Source organism: Varanus komodoensis, unplaced genomic scaffold (genome assembly GCF_004798865.1).
Source record: "Varanus komodoensis strain SLA01 unplaced genomic scaffold, ASM479886v1 scaffold78, whole genome shotgun sequence".
Taxonomy (NCBI): domain Eukaryota; kingdom Metazoa; phylum Chordata; class Lepidosauria; order Squamata; family Varanidae; genus Varanus; species Varanus komodoensis.
Window position 1 is genome coordinate 853,604 of NW_025336455.1, and position 16,992 is coordinate 870,595.

Consider the following 16,992-nt stretch of genomic DNA (forward strand, 5'->3'; position numbering starts at 1 on the left):
GACACCACACAGGTCCAAGCCTTCAAATGAGCCTGAGTCTTCTTGAAAGAGCTAGCAAAACGGAAGAACAAAAGCCAGCTGGTCGGGGACAAGGAATGACGCCTACAAGCACAATCGGCACACCACCTCACTGGGATCTGGGCTACACAATAATTCATTATTCAATACAGATTTTTTTAATACCTGCTGCTGCACCGCCCAGTTCAGAGGCGGGCATCTCACAGCAACGGCTGCGTTCAGACCCTCGCACCAGCTAGAGGGAGCCCATCGGGTTGTTTTTGTAGAAATGTGCAAATAAGAAATCTTTCAAGCATCCCCTTCCTCTCAGGCAGGAGCCTCCATGAGATGGCAGGGACTTCACTTAGGAGTGTAAACATGCGAAGTATATGCTCCTCTCCCTGAGTTATGGCTCCTCCTTACTGTAAGTTCCTCGGGGCAGCGCCTCCTTTCTCTTTATGTACAGAACAAATTAGGAAGGAAAAAAACTGGATGCCACTCCAAATCAGATTGGGAAACAAACGTGCTCTCTCAGTGTGAACAAGGGCAAGCAGGCTGAAGCTTCCTGGCATCTGAAGTTGAAAAAGCATCACGTACCAGGTAGCAGGAAAGGCCTTTCTCTGCCCGAGACCCTGGACGAGGCAAGTCTCGCTTAAACAGACCTGATGCATCGAAGGCAGCTCCCAGCGATCCAAGTGCCAAACCTCAAAACCCAGAGAACAGATGTTTGCACCAGGCCGGCAAGCCCACACAGCCCTTCAAAGCTGAAGCCACGCCTTCCATTTCATCCGAGGGGGAAAGCCAGCGCGCATTCGAACAGGCTGTTCTCACGCTCTTGCATATCTCGCCTTGCGTGAGGCCTTTTTCACAGAGAGATCACAGGCATGCCTCGTCGGTGCACTGAGCGACCGCCGGACAAAGAGCTCCCCCCCCCCAGACCAGTGGCTTTGGATCTGCAAGGCTCAAGCGACGGAGAGTGTTTGCCATTCTGGACTCTGATCCGATACATGCTCTAAAACCAAGAGCACGTCCACCAGGCTATCGCGACTGCAGCTTGCTCTCAGCCTAGCGGAGAAATGCGTTCCGTGTGGGCCTGAAAGATTTCCCACCAAACCACATGGAAACCGGGAATGACAGTTATCGCGACAAAAAGTGCAGACGATAAACTGCGCCTCAGGCATTGCGTGCTTGCACATCTATGGTGCACTCACACGCAACTTGCTTGTCTCTGGCACCTAGCCCATGGTCTTTATTTACCTGCAGGAATGAGGAGGCCTAGCGATAACCAAAGCACTTCACCCGTGTCACTCTGCAAAGCACTATGCACACTGACGGAGCACTATAAATAGTGCGGCAATCATCTGTTATTAATAGCAACAAGGGAGTAAAATAGAACCCCCAGCCTGGGACCAGCAGCCAGCAAAGCTGTGGGCAGGCAGAGTGCAGGTCCGGGAGACCTGGTGCAGCTCGCGCGGCTTCTGCCGCAAGACCCACGCAACTGCCGGCCGGCGCCTGGGAGCAACGTGCCCCTTGAAGGCTGCCGCCGGCACGGCAGGGATGCTCCTCATGGGAACCCGCCAGGGCGCGTGCACAGTGCTCAAAACCCCACCCTCACAAGGGCAGGGCAGGTCTCCTGCCGCCCTCTCGGAAGCAGCTGGGAGCAACCGAGGGGCACGGCAGTGGCCAGCGCCCGAGCAGAACGCCGGCGAAACAGCCGCGCAATCAGCCCTTCCCTCGGGATTGCGGGGCTGTCAAAGCCACACCAGTGAGCTTCTGAGCATCCGAGGTGGCACGGGAGGAACGCTCCCGCAGCACCTGCTGGCTAATCTGGTGGGGAGGAACACGTGCCCAGCCCTGCTGACGGGGAGGGGGGGAGATTCCTCCCCTCGCTCCGAACCAGGAAGCATCCCGTTCATTCAGCATGCACTCTGGGTGCCTGCAGAGCTTGTGTGGCAGGCTGGTGAGCCAATGGGAGCAGGCGACGCCAGCGACAGCTCCCCGTGCAAGCGCCACCGCTCCTTCGCGTACCACCTCACTCCCCCCGACACCCCCAAGCCTCAGCAAGCAAACGAGCAGAGCCCAATGCTGCTGCTTGCAGAGAAATCACCCCCTTCGCCGCACGGGCATCTCCCCATCACGTGACAGCGGAGGACTCCATTCACCTTGCAATGCCGCTTAATTTGCCAGGCCCGATTAGTCCGGCTGCACAAGGCCGAGTGCTGCTCCCAGAGACAATCCGAGCTCAAGGACACGTGCTCTCACCGCTCGCTTCGGCAGTTTCCCCTGAACCTATTGCCTGCAACCCCCACCATCCCCAGTCAGCATGCCCAATCCTGCCACGCCGGCTGAGGTGATGGCAGGTGCAGCCCCACACATCCAGAGGGGATCAGGTCCCGGGGGGCAGCGTGAGCATCACCAGCTCTGACAAGCAAGAGGCAAGGACCGTTCTCGGCACGGTGCGGAAGCATTTAAGCACAAGCGGCCCACCTCCAGGGAGCCGGAGATCTGCAAAGCAGCCAAACGAAGGAAGCCACCCCCCTGCCATTTTGCACTGGCGGGGGTGGGGCGGGGGGACAAATCACCCCACGAAGGCATAAGCCGCTTTGCTTGGGGATTTCTATCAAGTGTGAAGAACAACAGGGGAGGAAGAAAATGAAAGCCTGCGAGCCGAGTGGTGGGGTCCCCCACATGCGCACACTTTGTCCTTTCATCGACTGGGGGTGCCATGCTGGGATGATGGAAAATCAAAGGAGCTGGCTGCAGCGTGAGGGCGGGAAGCACAGGGCGGGCGGGCGGGCTCGCTTGGGGAAGTCAAGGCAGGGCATTTCCGCTTGGGTCCTTGCACCAAGAATGCTCTGAGACCGCCGTGTCTTTGCTGCTAAGGGAAAGCAGCCCTTTCATCCACTTGATCGGGCCCGGAGAACCGGCGACCGGCATTTCAGCCTGCCCCGTATCCTTGAAGCCCGTAGCGTTGAGAGCGCGGGACTGAGATGGCAAGATCCGGGGTGCAGCCTCTGTTCAGTCACGCTGCTCGCTGGCTGTCGCTGGGCCAGTCACACAATCTCAGCCGAAGCCACCTCACCGGGTTGTTCCAAGGAAACAGCGGGGAAGAGGGGGACATTGTAGGCCACCTTGGGTTCCTCGCAACAGAGGAAAAGCAGGATATACATGTACAAATAACTAAGAGAACTAAAACACTCAATTAAACTCTCATCCCTACCATATGCTACCTCAAGTTGGGAGCAGAGGACGAAAATCAAGGCTGTGTGCAGCATGTCATACGCGTATTCCTACCTCTAGTAAAGCAAACCAAAATTGGGGGGGGGGGGGGCGGCTCTTTCTTTCCAACCTGCAAGGTGCCAACAAACTACTGTCTTTGCCTGTGGCTCAGTGGGAAGAAACACATTTTCCCAACAGCTGCACATAGTGGGGAAACACCATGGAACTATTGAGAGAAAAATAAAAGCCATCTTAAGAGAGTCCAGCGGCACCCCAACTTGCCACAGCCCCCGTTTGCTTCGGTTTATCATTGCAGATGAACCCAAATCCTAGCTCTTCCTTGCGTGTCCTTTCCGGGGGTTTGCACACAGACGGAGGTAGTGAAGCGGGGAGGGGCGGATGCAGAGAAGCCGGGTGCTGCAATGTGCAGACAGAGGCCACAGCCTCAGCCCCCGATCTCTCCCAGGCTCCCAACTGCCCACAATGGTCAGGAAGGAAACCCACAGGACGCAGACATGGACGCCGGGTGGATTGGGCAGGTGGGTGAAAATTCCACACAAAGAAAGGTGGGCAGAGTCAGAGGTGTACAAATTAGGGAGGGGAGGAGACCGAGCCAGCGAGACCAGGGCTGGGAAGAGCAAGGGGGCTGGACAGTGGTGCGAGCGGCTCGTTCGATGGGAAGATGGCTGATCCAGACACGGGAGGGGGAGAAGAGAGGACCTTCCCCGTCCTCACACAACAGTCCCGGCTTCTCTTTAAGCGCCACCAGAACTGCCGGTCATGGTTGGCAGGCTCCCAAAGCGGCTCCAGAGCAAGCTGGATGCCGGCTGGCCTGTTGACCATCACACAGCCGCTGCGCCGGCCTGTTGCAGTCATCGTGCTGAAGGGAACTGCCAAGTAGACGCTGGCTGGGAATAATGGGGCTTGTTCTCCAACACATTGAGAGGGTGCCAGGCTGGGAGAAGGCTGCTCCAGAGGGCACGGATCTCGCCAGCAAGAGGCAGCCTCCACGGGGCCGGGTGCTAGGCCGGCGCCGGCGGCCTTGCTGGACCAGGACAAAGCCCTTCAAGCCCCAGCACAGCAGTCTGCCTCATCCCGGCCCATCCAACCCAGTAGTGTCCATTCCAACTGGGCAGCAGGTCTCTGGGGACACAGACAGAGAGAAGAGCTTTCCTGTCACCTTGCAACTGAAGTGAACAGAAGACTTCTCTGGAAAAATCCAACAGACCCCGTTTCCCAGTTACGTAGCAACCTTCTTGTCACGCTTCCAGCATGCTCCTCACATACAAGCCAGGATCCCCACCCCCACGGACACCATCTTCCAGGAATAAGAAATGCCCCCCAGATCTCCTCCCCAGAACCTTCCCCAGCGTGGGCGAGTGATCCTTGCTCCCAAGAGGCCACTTACACAAATGGGAGATAACCAGGGGGTTCCCCTGCTTAGCCCCCTAACCTCCACCCCAGCTTCTCCCAGCCTCTGGCACCCCCAACGGAGAAAGGTACAGGGCAGCCACAGCCAATGGCTGTTTGAGGAGCTGTTGGGGAAGCTGCGAGCAGAGCTTCAGCTGGGGCTGCTCATCCCGCATCATCCCAAATGAGGAAAGGCACGGGGCAGGTACGGCTTCGGCGAGGGCCGGGACACCAGCCGAGTCCACCCCTCCTGCTCGTCTCAGTGAGGCTGGCCCACGAGACTGGTTTGGCTGGATCCCGCTCCTACGTTCATTTGCTGCAGGGGTGGCTTCTAGCTGGTGCCCTAAAACCCGGCAGCCCGTTGTGGTGGATGGGGCATCCCCGGGTAGGACCCCAGGCAAGCGCTCCTCCACGTATGGAGAGCGTGTTACGTCACAGCGTAACCGCAATAGCACAACCGCTGCTCCCAGCCTGAATGGGAGCGGCATGGTCACCCTCTCTAGTCCAGCCACACGCTCTCTACCACTCGAGCGAGTCGGTCTGAAAGCGCACCAGATCATTTTCCTTAGAGTGGGAATTGCCTTTTCAAAGGAGCAAGTTATGAATGCTCTGCAAAGCCGCTGCACAGGATGCCCTTGCCAGAGAAACAAAAGGGCACGTTCCGCCATTCTCCACCCACCCCTTCGTCAAAACTCTCTGCCATTTCAAGCGCTGCTGGAGAAAAAACACGCCGAGCGGGCAGACTGCCTCGCACACCACTTGTATTTATTGCAGGCTTAGGGGGGAAAGCAGCGCATGAACGCGCAAGCCGAGCCCAGGGCTCCCCATTCCCAGGCCAGGCTGCCTGATCGGTCTGCACACCGCAGCAAGCGAGGGGCGGACAATTCCACGGGAACGTGCTTCACCGGCACGCACACCGCGAGGAGCACAGGCTCAGGAGTACAAAGAGGGAAACGTGAGCGCCGGCGGTGCCGTGTTGCTGCAGGAACGTCAGTGCGGCAGGCGGGCCTCGGGGACCCGGGAGGGCTCGCGGCTTGGCTTGGCAGCCCTCGCAGACTCACCTTTCCAGTTACCATAGGCAAAAAACAAACACCCCATCCGTTCCAGTCGTCCCGGCCGCGTTGCCATGCATGGATGCATCTTGGGAACGGTGCTTTTTGGCTGCTGATCCCCTACGATTTCAAGGAGCTTTCCGACCACCAGAAGGAAACAAGCCAAATCTGCCCAGCACATTTCTCTCTCGCAGGAAGGGGTGGGAAGAAAGCCCCAGCAGAAGCACTGCTAGCAAGGGCCTCCGATTCCAGTTTTGCCCCCGAAATTCCAGGATGGTTTGGGCCTCTCTCCTCGACCGTGCCCCATTTTACTCATCAACCCCCTCTGCGAGAGACAGCTGCCTGCGGCAACACGCCATAAAGTCAGGCTCAACAACAAAGCAACTGACAACCAAGTCTAAACACCGAATCCTTCCAGGCCTCCGAGCCCCTCGCCTGCCTAAAGTGGGGGCAAGAGAGGCTCTCACCCGCCTCGTATAAACTGCCTCAGGGCGGCTGCACTGCCAAGGGGGTTCCAGACCCACCTTGGAAGCGGAGAGGGAGGCGTGGGGGGGGGAGGCTTTACTATGGACCCCATAAACTGAGCACGGCAAATTAGACAGGGCGCAAAGCCATCCAACTGAATGGGTGGCAGGCAGTCCTCTGCAGCAGCCTGGCCCACACATTGAATTAGGTGGCTGGTTGGGAGACACTGGGAGCTGTCAGGGTCACCGGGAGGTTTTGCGCATGCTCCACTGTCCACCTTGCCAAGCTACTGTAACCGCGCTGCTCTTCTCAGTCTGTGCGCCTCAGTCAAAATTGGAAGCACTCAGGAATGTACAGGCCGCCTCTTGGGAGCCAAGAGCTGAAGATGGCAGGGTCAAGCTTGGATGCCTCCGTACCTGCGTTGCCCCAGGGACTGTGGCCCTTCCGACTGCAATCTGACCCCTGTGAGGGCTTTCAGTTAGACCGTGTGTGGATTTGCCCATCCTCCAGAGCAGCAACGGTCTGAGTCTTACTTCTTGCAGGAAGTAATCCTGGGCAAGACACTTCCCATTCGACAGGGAGACAGTGCACTAATCGCCAGAGGCCGGGTGGGAGCATGAATGCACCCTGCATCAAAGGAAGCAGGCGATGCCGGAGGGGCCTTGCTTGGCATAAAGCAGCGCGCAGCTGGCCGCTAGCCCAGAAAGCGTCTTCCAGGAGGCCAAGGTCCCTTCAGAAGGGCTGCTTGTGCAGGAGCTCCATCCATCCGAATGCAGACAAGAAGCCCAGAGCAGGGATGCGCTGCCAAGTACCAAGCAGCCTGCCACGTGGGGGAAGACCTCTCGCCCATGACCACAGCGCCCTGGAGAGAGCCGCGTGCATATTTCTGAAGGCACAGAACCACGATCGCAGCTCATCCCTTCTTGAAGACCTCTGATGAAGGAGTGCATTTTAAAAGGCAACAAGGAAGTGAGCAAGACAAGACTGGGCGGGATATACCACAGCGAGCTAGAGAGGGCGACAAGCCATGGCGCGTTGCTGCAGTGCCACGAGAACTCGGGCTGCTTGTGGGAAGGCGACAAGCCACCTGAGAGCCCACGGCTTATCGGAGGGGCTGCTGTACCCTCGGTGGGTTGTTGTGCCATCTGAACACGGGAGAGCAGCTCCACAGAGCATCCTGGGGGTGGCTACTGAGCCACTTGGCAAGAGTGGCAAAACCCTTGCCGTTCTCATCCGGGACACCACGAGTGCCCGCGGATCGTTTAAGGGGGACTGGCACTGCCTGGGTGCCGTCCACCACAACGGCAAGCCATTTTCACTCACCGTAGCTCTTGCGTGCCTTCAACTCATGTTTTTCCCCAGAGACGGACATAATCCCTGATTTCCATCCTGACCACTGCTGAGGACCCTCCCAAATGTCAAAGCAGCACGTGGGGGAAGGGTGGCTGTCAGCTGCTGGCAAGCGATTTTGCAGAAATATTTGTATGCTTAAAAAATAGCCATACTTGCTCAACTTACATATTTTGTGAACATTTTAAATACACGTTGCCAATGCATTTTTTCGAAGCACTGTTCTAACAACAGTGCATTCTTGATGTGCATTCTTGGCCAACTGCACCATAAACATTGTAACAGCAACGATGCGGTTTAGGTTTGGGAAGTGCGAATTTGGTACTTTCACACTTCAGTGCAAGCCAAACAAACTTCCCTATACCAAAACAAGGCGATGCTACGTGTCGGTCAAGGGGCTGGGCTGTGAAAGAAAGAGCGGGCTGTCGCCCTCTCCCCTGCACTGTCCCCCCCTCAACCCACTCTTGCTTCTGGCGCACAAGGTTTCTGCCTCACTTCAACCCCCTGCAAAACCCGTTCAAGCAGAAGAGAACAGTGGGCGAAAATGAACATGTGGGCACACTTCCTAGGAAATGAACCGCTGCCAGCTGAAGATGACGCTGCCCTTCCAGCCACAGCTCCTCTTTTCTGCTGGAGGGACGGTGCTTGATCCATGCTCTTTTTGCCCCGGAGTGCACAGCGGGCCTTGACCAAGCCAGGCGGCAGGCCCGGCCCAAGCAAAGGAACGCACCCTCCTCTCCGCTGGAGGGCCCTGTCGTGGTGTGAACAACCCACGGCGCACCCAGGATATGACACCGTGAGTTGCTTGCACCCTCCTTCTCCCCTGGTCCTCCTGCGGGTATCCCAGGAGCCCCACTGCTCACCTTCTCCACACATTCTCTCTGACTTGTAGGGCTATTGGGAGAACAGAAGCACCACGTGGGCCGACCTGTGGGAGAGTGAGCCGCAGGTGACGGGCGGGTTTCGCGCGAGCCATGCGCATGCCCTTTCTGCCATAAAAAGAGGGCAAAGACACAGGTGCCCAGTGGCAAAGTGATGGGGGAAGATCTGTGGGGCCTGGTCCCACCATGTCTGATTTGCACGTATGCTCCCCATTTCCCCTCTCCCGCCATATGCAGAAGCTATCGATGCTGCCCCACAACCCCTCACACGCTCGAGTGGCTTCCCAGTCCAGGCATAGTCTCACCTGCCTTCCTTCGAAGGGGAAACAGCCACAAAACACACACCATCTTGGCACTCTCTGTGGAAGGCAGAGCTCCTTTCTGAAGGCTTACTCAGCCTTCCTCGACAACTGGAATTTTTCAGCGATGTCAGACGTCAACTCCTATCAGCCCAAGCCAGCGTAGCCAATAACCAGGCATTCTGGAAGTCACTGTCCAAACCTTCTGGAAGGACTCATTGGGCAAAGGCTGCCTCCCCTTCTAATAATGTCAGAAGCTTAGCCCCCGAACCAATTTTACAACCCGATCAACCTGGGACACCCCAGAAGGTAAGCGTGAAACGTAGCCGTAGCAGCTACTCCGCAGTAGCGCAAAACGCCTCGGCGCTATCAGCGGGAGAACGGAAAGGTGCCAGCAGCGTGTCGGTGTGCCGGGCGAGGGGCTGCAGGCGCGATGGGCTCTGCAGTCTGCTCGGAGTGGTGGAGTTGGAAGAGCGGCAGAGACAGAGCTAAGTGCTGGAGGGGACAGGAAAATGGGGCTACTGTGAAAAGGGGAGAGGAATCAACAGGCTCGGGGGTCCACTCGGTTTGCACTTATACCAAAAACAAAAGTTCGAGGAGAAAACCTACAACAGAGATGCAAAACAAAACAAAACTGGCACACGTGGGACCGAACATGTTCTGTGGCCCCACAACTGTGGAGGGGGAGACGGAAAGCCTGGGGGTGGGCTGGAGGGTGGAAGCCTGGAAAGAGCTGCCCCACCCTGCGTGCTATTGCAGGTCACCCTTCCAGATACCCCGGGGCAGTCCACAAAATCACCCATTCTCGGGCTGCCAGGGGACCAGTTCTGACAGCCAGCCCTTACGAGGGACACGCAAGGCCACAGGTTTTCCAAGGGGAAGCCAACCGGCACCGGATTCCCGCCAAGGCTGCGGCACCACAGAGGTGGCATTTAGGCCCGTTTTCTGTTTCGGCACTGGTGGTCAGGAAATCACGAGTCCACAGGGGATGCCCCGAGGGCTGGCAGAGGAGGGCTGGCATTCTCTGCCCTTCCTCAGCACCCAGCACAGAAACGCAGCTTTCTGCCCCTCGTCTGCCAGTCCCCCGCAAGTCAGGAGAACGTATCGCAGCCTATTAACATGTGTGGGTTTATTAAAGAGGCTGGTTCAGGCTCCATGAGACACAAAGGCCTGTCAGGATTACAGACACCTGCTAGGCCTTAAAGCCAAGATGTACCCATGGCTGGCCTGGAGACTGCTGCATAACTCCTAATCTTCCCACAAGCTTCACCCGACTTTGCAAAGCAGCCAGTCAAATCCCCTCACCATCCAAGGGCTGGGCGTGTGCACAGAATTAATACATGCGGAAGACAAACAGCCAGCTGAAACGGAGAGAGGCAGCTCCTGCTTGCTGATTTTTAAGAAGAGAAGAGAGAAAAGAAAGAGGCACAAACCAGGACGGAGCATAACAAACAGGACTCCAGAAGAACCCACCCGAGAGAGCCCGGCCGGATCAGGCCCGGGCTCCATCCCGTCCAGAGTTCTGTTCCCGCAGCGCCTGGTCAGCTGCCCACAGGATCCTTCCAGTAAGGCATGCGGGCAACCGCACTTTCCTGCCCATGTGCCCCAGCACTGGATGCCCATCTTACACTCCTGCAGTAAACCTCCACCTTGTTCCTACTTGGCTGGTGGTCCTGTTGGCTCACCCCACCAGCAATTTAAGATTTGCATGGATTGGTTCATTCTTCCAAGGTGGGCAACTGAGAATGGACCTTTGAAGCAGCCAGGACACCAAATGTGTGGGTTGGGGGGGAGGGGCGGTTGTCCCTAAGGGTGGCTGCACAGGCCAGCTTCGTTTAGAGAGAGTTTGGAACTAGAAAAATTCTCCCCTTCATTAGCTCAAGAGGTAACTCCTCACTAACTTTCACATCTGTGGGACTCATGTTGCTGCTCTGAATTACTGCTAATTAGTTTACAAGCGCTTGGCACTACGAGAGGATTAAGTAACATATGCAGTAAAAATTGATAGAAGATGTTGGAAAAAGTCCTCAATGGGCTGAAGGAAAGTTGAAAGAGTAAGGGAAAAGGTGTTCTTGTTGTTACGTGCCATCAAGCCTCTGCAGGACACAACTTGGGGGCATCCGACAAAAACCGATTTTGTGGTACGCACAACAGGAAACATCTCATTGCACGCAGCATATAATTAACTTGGGAAATGCGAGCTGAGACGGCTTTTTATCTTCTATTTATCTTTTCGATTTATATCCTGCCTTTTTCCTACAGGGCTCAAGGCAGCTTACATCCTCATCCATCTTATCCCCACAACAACCCTGTGAGGTAGATTGGGCTGAGAGTCTGTGACTGGCCCAAAGTCACCCAGTGGGCTCCATGGTTGAGTGGGGACTCGAAGCCAGGTCGTCTGAGTCCCAGTCCCACGCTCTTAACCACTACGCCACACTGGCTCTCCACTACACCACATGGATTCTCGGAGGATAAATCCACCGAATCGCTCTAGCTGAGAGTGTTAAACGGGATCTTGCGTGTTCAGAGGTAGGATGCCTGTGCCCACACGTTGTGGCTCAGCTCTTGCGAACGCCAGGCTGTGGCCGCCTTTATGTTGTTCACCCACTTCATGGATGGCCTTCCTTTCCCTCTGGCTTTGACTTAGCCAAATCGTCCTCTCCCTGCCTCCTCAATGTGTCCAAAGTACAGAAATGAAAAGGGACATGACCCTCTTCCAGCGGTGGTGTGTAAAGGCAGGCAGGAAATCAAGAGGTCACCTACAAAGAAAACTCTGTGCCAGAATTGGAAATGAGAGGCATCATTTAGACGTTTCCCCACAACTTCTTTGCCAGAAAAGGCACCCCTAAGCAGACGTTGGAAGAGAATGGACAAAACAATAGAAATGGGAAGCTTCTGTCTGTGAGGTCAACATGAATTAGGAAAATCCTTTATGAGTAAGATGGAAAGAGAGGGGGGAAAGAGAGACATGACAGTAATGTCCATCAAGGCTGGGCCGAAGGTGGATTTCCAGAAGTTTTGGGCCTCAGTTCCCAGAAGCCCCTGTGAACAAGGGCAATGGTCAAGAATGCTGGGAGCTGAACTCCAAAACACCTGGAGAGCTACACGCAGCGTATGCTACCTGTTGCATCCAGGCATGCAGCTGGGGCTGCAGAATAGGACCAGGGCTTTCCCATGCTGGCTGGGAATGGTGACAGCTTCAGGCTGGGGGAGGCTGGCTACGAGGTGACGCTCAAGGCGTCAAAAGGTGGCTTTGAGCAATCGACTCAGGTAGTCCTTGAGGGGCAGGACTGTGTGGTTTTGGTAACACCGGTGTCTCCCATCGCCACACCCTCGTATCAAAGTGGTAACAGATAGATACCGGGAAGTCTGGCATCGCAGATTTATATATCCACAGGAGCGGTGCGCTGCTCCAAGGAGGTCAGCCAGCTTGCCTCCTTTCGGCTTCTCTCAGGGGCAACGTGAGGAGCACCATTTAGACTTCTGAAGTTCAGCAGTGAAAAGAACTGCAAGTTTCCCTCAAGCATTCCAGGATTTCGGAAGCAAACGACACTCCTGCGAAGTTGGGTCGAAGCCCAACAGGCAGGAAATGTGTTCAGAAAATTGGAGAGTTATGGAGTCACTGAAGCAGTCGGCATGAATTTGGGTGGACTCCGGGGGATGGTGGAGGACAGGAGGGCCTGGAGGAATGTTGTCCATGGGGCCGCGATGGGTCAGACATGACTTCGCGACTAACAACAACAACAAGCTTTACATACGCCATTTCATGTGTGTGTTCTCTCTTAAACAGGTGCATACTCCTTCTTCAATGCCATGGAACATAATAACAGTGTATAAATTATTAATATATTAGACTTCTTGTATTAAGATTTGCAATCCCTTTCCCTGATTCACTTTCCATAATAAGAACTATGGAATCATTATAAGAAATATTATAGTTATTATAAGAACTGCTATAAAAAGAGAATTATGTAAGCCAGCCTGAGTTCTTTTGAAAGAAAAAGGTAGGATGTTGTTGTCGTTGTTGTTATATAACAATTATATCAATAATAATAATAGAAGCATAGAAACAGAGCAAGTCCAAAGGGCCATCTACTCTGACCCCTGGCTCCAGCTGGCTCCACTCATGACATGCCTACCATGTGCATGTCTAGCCTATCCTTGAACAACCTCACCGGTGGGGCTTCAGCCAAATAATAGTAATACTAATAGAACTCGCAAGACAAGCCACTAACAACCTTCCCATTTTACTGATGGGAAAACCAGAACTTACTCTTGGCTGAGAGAAAGTCAGCCAAGAACACAAAGTAGAGTTTGGACTGCCAACTGTCAACCTTCCAGCTCTTAATACAACAGAGTGTTTTCAAAAACTGCTTTCTGCAGAAGCAGGAACCTCAAACATCACTGAAGCTTATCAGGAATTCCACGATAAGATCAGTTGTGTAGGGAAGCTGTCTATGAGCGAGAAAAAGATCAGCACTGATCCCCGCCACCCCACTGTGTGCAGGGGCGGGCAAGTGTCGAGAACCCCGGGGGGGTGGGGCACTGTCTGTCTGCATGATGGCGACCATACTGGGCTTACACACAGTTTCCTGTGCAATGCAGAGGAGCTGCCTTGACAGGCGAGTCAATGGGCTAGAGAGAGTGCTGCGCGTCCGCCCAGAGCCGCACTGCCAGTCCTCGCCTGTGATGCTCCGTCGGGGCACCTACCTACCTTCTGTGACCTTGACTTCAGAAGCAGCTCCCCAAGGGCGAAATGCACCCTTCAAAAGCATGCCCTCAGCAAGAGACGGAGCATATCCGATTTCCTGACCCCGATCAGCCTTCCCTTGATTTCAGCTGCCTCTGAAGGAGGCCTTTGCAGCACCAATCCCACAACACCACGGGTCACAACTCTGCAGCGGCTTTATCTCCTCCAAGCTCCAAAGAGCCCCAGAAAGCTGATCACACACAAAGGAGGCCGTGAGGCATCGCTCAGAATCTGCAAGGATGTCCTCCTGGCCTTGAGAAGCAGGTCTGAGCTGCTTTCACAGCGAGCGACCCAACTGCAGCAAGAGCCCCTCTGAGAAGCAAGTCGGGGGAGGCTTGTTTCTGGTGGGTAATCTGCCTTCAATTGCCCAAGAGTTTAAGCAGCTTCATTCATCCCCCCAAAGCTTCCCTGGCCATCTTGTTTGTTATCTGAAGAGAGGGAACATTTCAATCCTGCACAATAAAAGGGCTGTGCTGGGGGGGAAGGGAGCCTTCACAAGCCCGCTTCTGTCTCCAGACCGACTTCTCTGCCAAACTAATTAGCTAGCCGAGATCTGGGAGAGGCAGGGACAGTTTCCAATTTAATGCCGCAAAAGGAATTGGCAGCAGCCAACATGCATTTTAAAGAAGTTTTCAAGAAGGTTCAACTGTCAGAGCTGCCCCCACTTGTACATGCATTTAGGAGCTGCTGAATGCCAGCGCTTTCAAACAGGTGCGCCATGGCACTCCTGCAATGCTCACCCGCAGCTGTGCATCGGCGACTCAGGCGCAGTCTGCCAGGACGACCCAGCGCCTGCCCAGCTATGCGCAGCAGGCCTGGGTTCAGTTGCCCTCCCCTCTGCAAATGTTGTGCCCTCGGGGCCACAATATAGAACCATGGAAACAGAGCGAGTCAGAAGGGGCCTCCCAGGCCATCTAATCTGACCCCCGGCTCCAGCCAGCTCCGCTCACGACATGCCCACCATGTGCATGTCCAGCCTGTCTTTGAACACCTGCACTGATGGGGCCTCAGCCACCTCCCATGGAAGCCCCTTCCACATCCTCGGGATCCCGACTGTCAGGAAGTGCTTCCCGGCATCCAAATGGAACCTGGGTTTCATTATATATGCCAGGGATGGCAGCTACAGCCAAACCCAACAGCCTAGCCACAACCCTCAGCCCCCTACACACACGCACATGCAACCAGAGCTAGCCCAAGCTGTGTTGCCAACCCAACGATCCGCACCACCGTTCAGTCCGAAAAGAGCATCCCAACATCCTTTGCAACATCAGAAGGGAGCCCCCGGACACGTCCCCTCATCCCGTCACGGTGGTCCCCCACAGCACCTCCACCTGCCTGTCAAGGAGGACCCGCGGCCAGGAAAGTGCACAAAGGCATTCTTCGTGGCTGCCCCTGGCTCTGGAAGGTCTTCCTCCAGACTTCTGCAAACACCCGCACGGGAATTTGGTTGTGGCATTTCCTATCCTGCCTTTAGGAGTCCTCAAGGCAGCTTACAACAATCCATTACTAGTTTACAAAAGAACCCAAGACCCTTTTCCTTCAGCCTTGCAATCCCAAATACGGGTAAGACAGGGGTTCTTTAAATGCTCTTTAGATTTTCCGGCACCCTGCTCTGAAGTGGCTGCTGGCACCAAAACTTTGAGGCTGCAACAGAAATCAGATCTCAAGTGAACGGACACGGGTGGCTGCTCCCCGCTCCTCCTTTCGGCCGTTACTTTCAAGCACAGCAAGATGGAGCTTCATTTGCCTTGGACACAGGCAGCGCCGGAAAAGCCTGGGCTGACCTGAACCCAGATCCCATTTGTAGGACACCGGGACCATGACTCCACGGCAGCGGCCACCCGTCTGCAAGTCGCACTTGCGAAGAACGTTCTGAACTCGGAGCCCCGTGCCAATCTTCTCGGAACAGGCTCTGACCCAGAAAAACAGCATGAGCAGAAGGAACGCGACAGTCACGTCAACATGCAAACTAACGAGCCACTTCCATGCAAGGGGACGAGAGAGGGAGAGGGGCAGGCTGCCAGGGCTGGGATGTTTTAAGACTCGAGACTTCCATGTTGGTTGGGGAATTGAAGAAATGAGGTGTCCACACTGCACCAAAACAGAACAACATCCAGGCAGTCATCCAAGGAAAGGATGTCAAAGGCCGAGAGCTATTTATAACCCTATATAGCAAAAATAATGAGAGATGCATTAAGATGCAATTCCTGATTAAGCCTGGCTTGAGCCTTGCTCTCAAAAGCCAACCGAAAATGAACAAGGAACGACAACCCATATAAACAGACTCGGGGTCCGGCATATTTCTAGTACATGAGTGAGCATCCCCCTCCCCCGGCCAACGAGGTTTGGGTCTAGGGCTCCCATCCACCCTGGCCAGCACAGTCAGCGAAAAGGGATCATGGAGCGAGAGGCGAAAGCACCTGGAAAGCCTTGTGCTGCTAACCTGTTCCAGATCAGGAGTGCACAGATCTCCAGGTATTCCGACGTCAAGCTTCCAGTAGCCCCAACCACCGGCCACGTCCCAAACATCTGGAAGTCCACCTTGGGCCCACCCATTTTGGAAGAGAGGCATAGCCTAAGCTTACACATGATGCCTCACAAGAAAAGCAAGGTGCGCTTTTACTGACACGGCTTCCCTAGCCCCGATCCCAAAGGGTAACTTCATCCACACAAGAAACCCAGTCCAGTCACGCCTGTCGTAAAGGAGATCCAGCCCCGCCCCACCCCTCAGAGGCCCCAGCAGCTGTTCCTGCCCCACTCCCGGTCAACCAGCCAGAAGAGCCCCTCTTAACCCACAGCTGCCCAGCCAGCAGCTGCATCCAGGCCAGGCCCAACAAGGCACTCGCTGTTTGGGGTCGGATGCACTTCCCTCCTCTGCCTAGTGCAGCTTGTAGAAGGAAGGAGTCCCGCTACACGTTGACATATGCGGGCAGGTTGGGAATCTACATCTCAGCAGGAATTAAGCGAATGAGGGTGGCCGGGATGCAGCCGGCACGCAGACTTCCTGGGAGGGAGCCCCATTGAACTGATCCCTGAACAGACGCGTGGCCAACTGAGCTGTAAAAGGGGCAACCAAGATGAAAGCCACGGCAATAGCTAAGGATACCCCTGCATATGGGGGGGGGGGTTCTGCATCGTTTACTGTGCCATGGGTGCCCAGCACTGCTTGAGGAGCAGGAAGTTCCCTAAAATAGGATCGGCCCATGTTGCAATTCCAGAGAAGGAAGCCCTGCACTAGAAAAGGCTCTGTTACCCCATGCCTACTTTCGCTGAATGGAAGCCCTCTGAAACGCCCTTCCTTCGACAGCCCAGCCCAGCTCTTGCAACTTCGAGGCCGAGGCTTCCCTGCAAAGCCCACCCGTCCCTCACCTGGCCTCCCCTCCTTCTCCCGCCTCCCACTTCCCCAGCACGATGGTCTTCTCCTTCTCGTGATGCGCCCAAAGGACACCAGGCCCAGCTCCGTCATTTCTGCTGCGAGGGAAACCTCTGGCTCGATTTGATCCAGGACCCACGCTGGAGTCCCGCCAGTCCTACCTTCTTCACCCTGGCTTTAATTGTCCTGTAGGCCT

At 55.3% G+C, this 16,992-nt stretch overlaps 1 protein-coding gene across 1 annotated transcript in view; it reads right to left on the reverse strand.

Moving 5' to 3' along the window:
- Positions 1-15,979, reverse strand: part of ARHGAP39 (Rho GTPase activating protein 39) — a 94,524-nt gene extending 78,545 nt beyond the window's left edge. Inside the window, exons 1-3 of the mRNA XM_044453231.1 lie at positions 15,867-15,979; positions 15,208-15,335; positions 2,211-2,238 (exon numbers count right to left, since the gene is read on the reverse strand). Coding sequence (XP_044309166.1) covers positions 2,211-2,238; positions 15,208-15,335; positions 15,867-15,979 — 269 coding nt within the window. The remainder of the gene's footprint in view (positions 1-2,210; positions 2,239-15,207; positions 15,336-15,866) is intronic.
- Between the last annotated feature and the right edge of the window lie 1,013 nt (positions 15,980-16,992).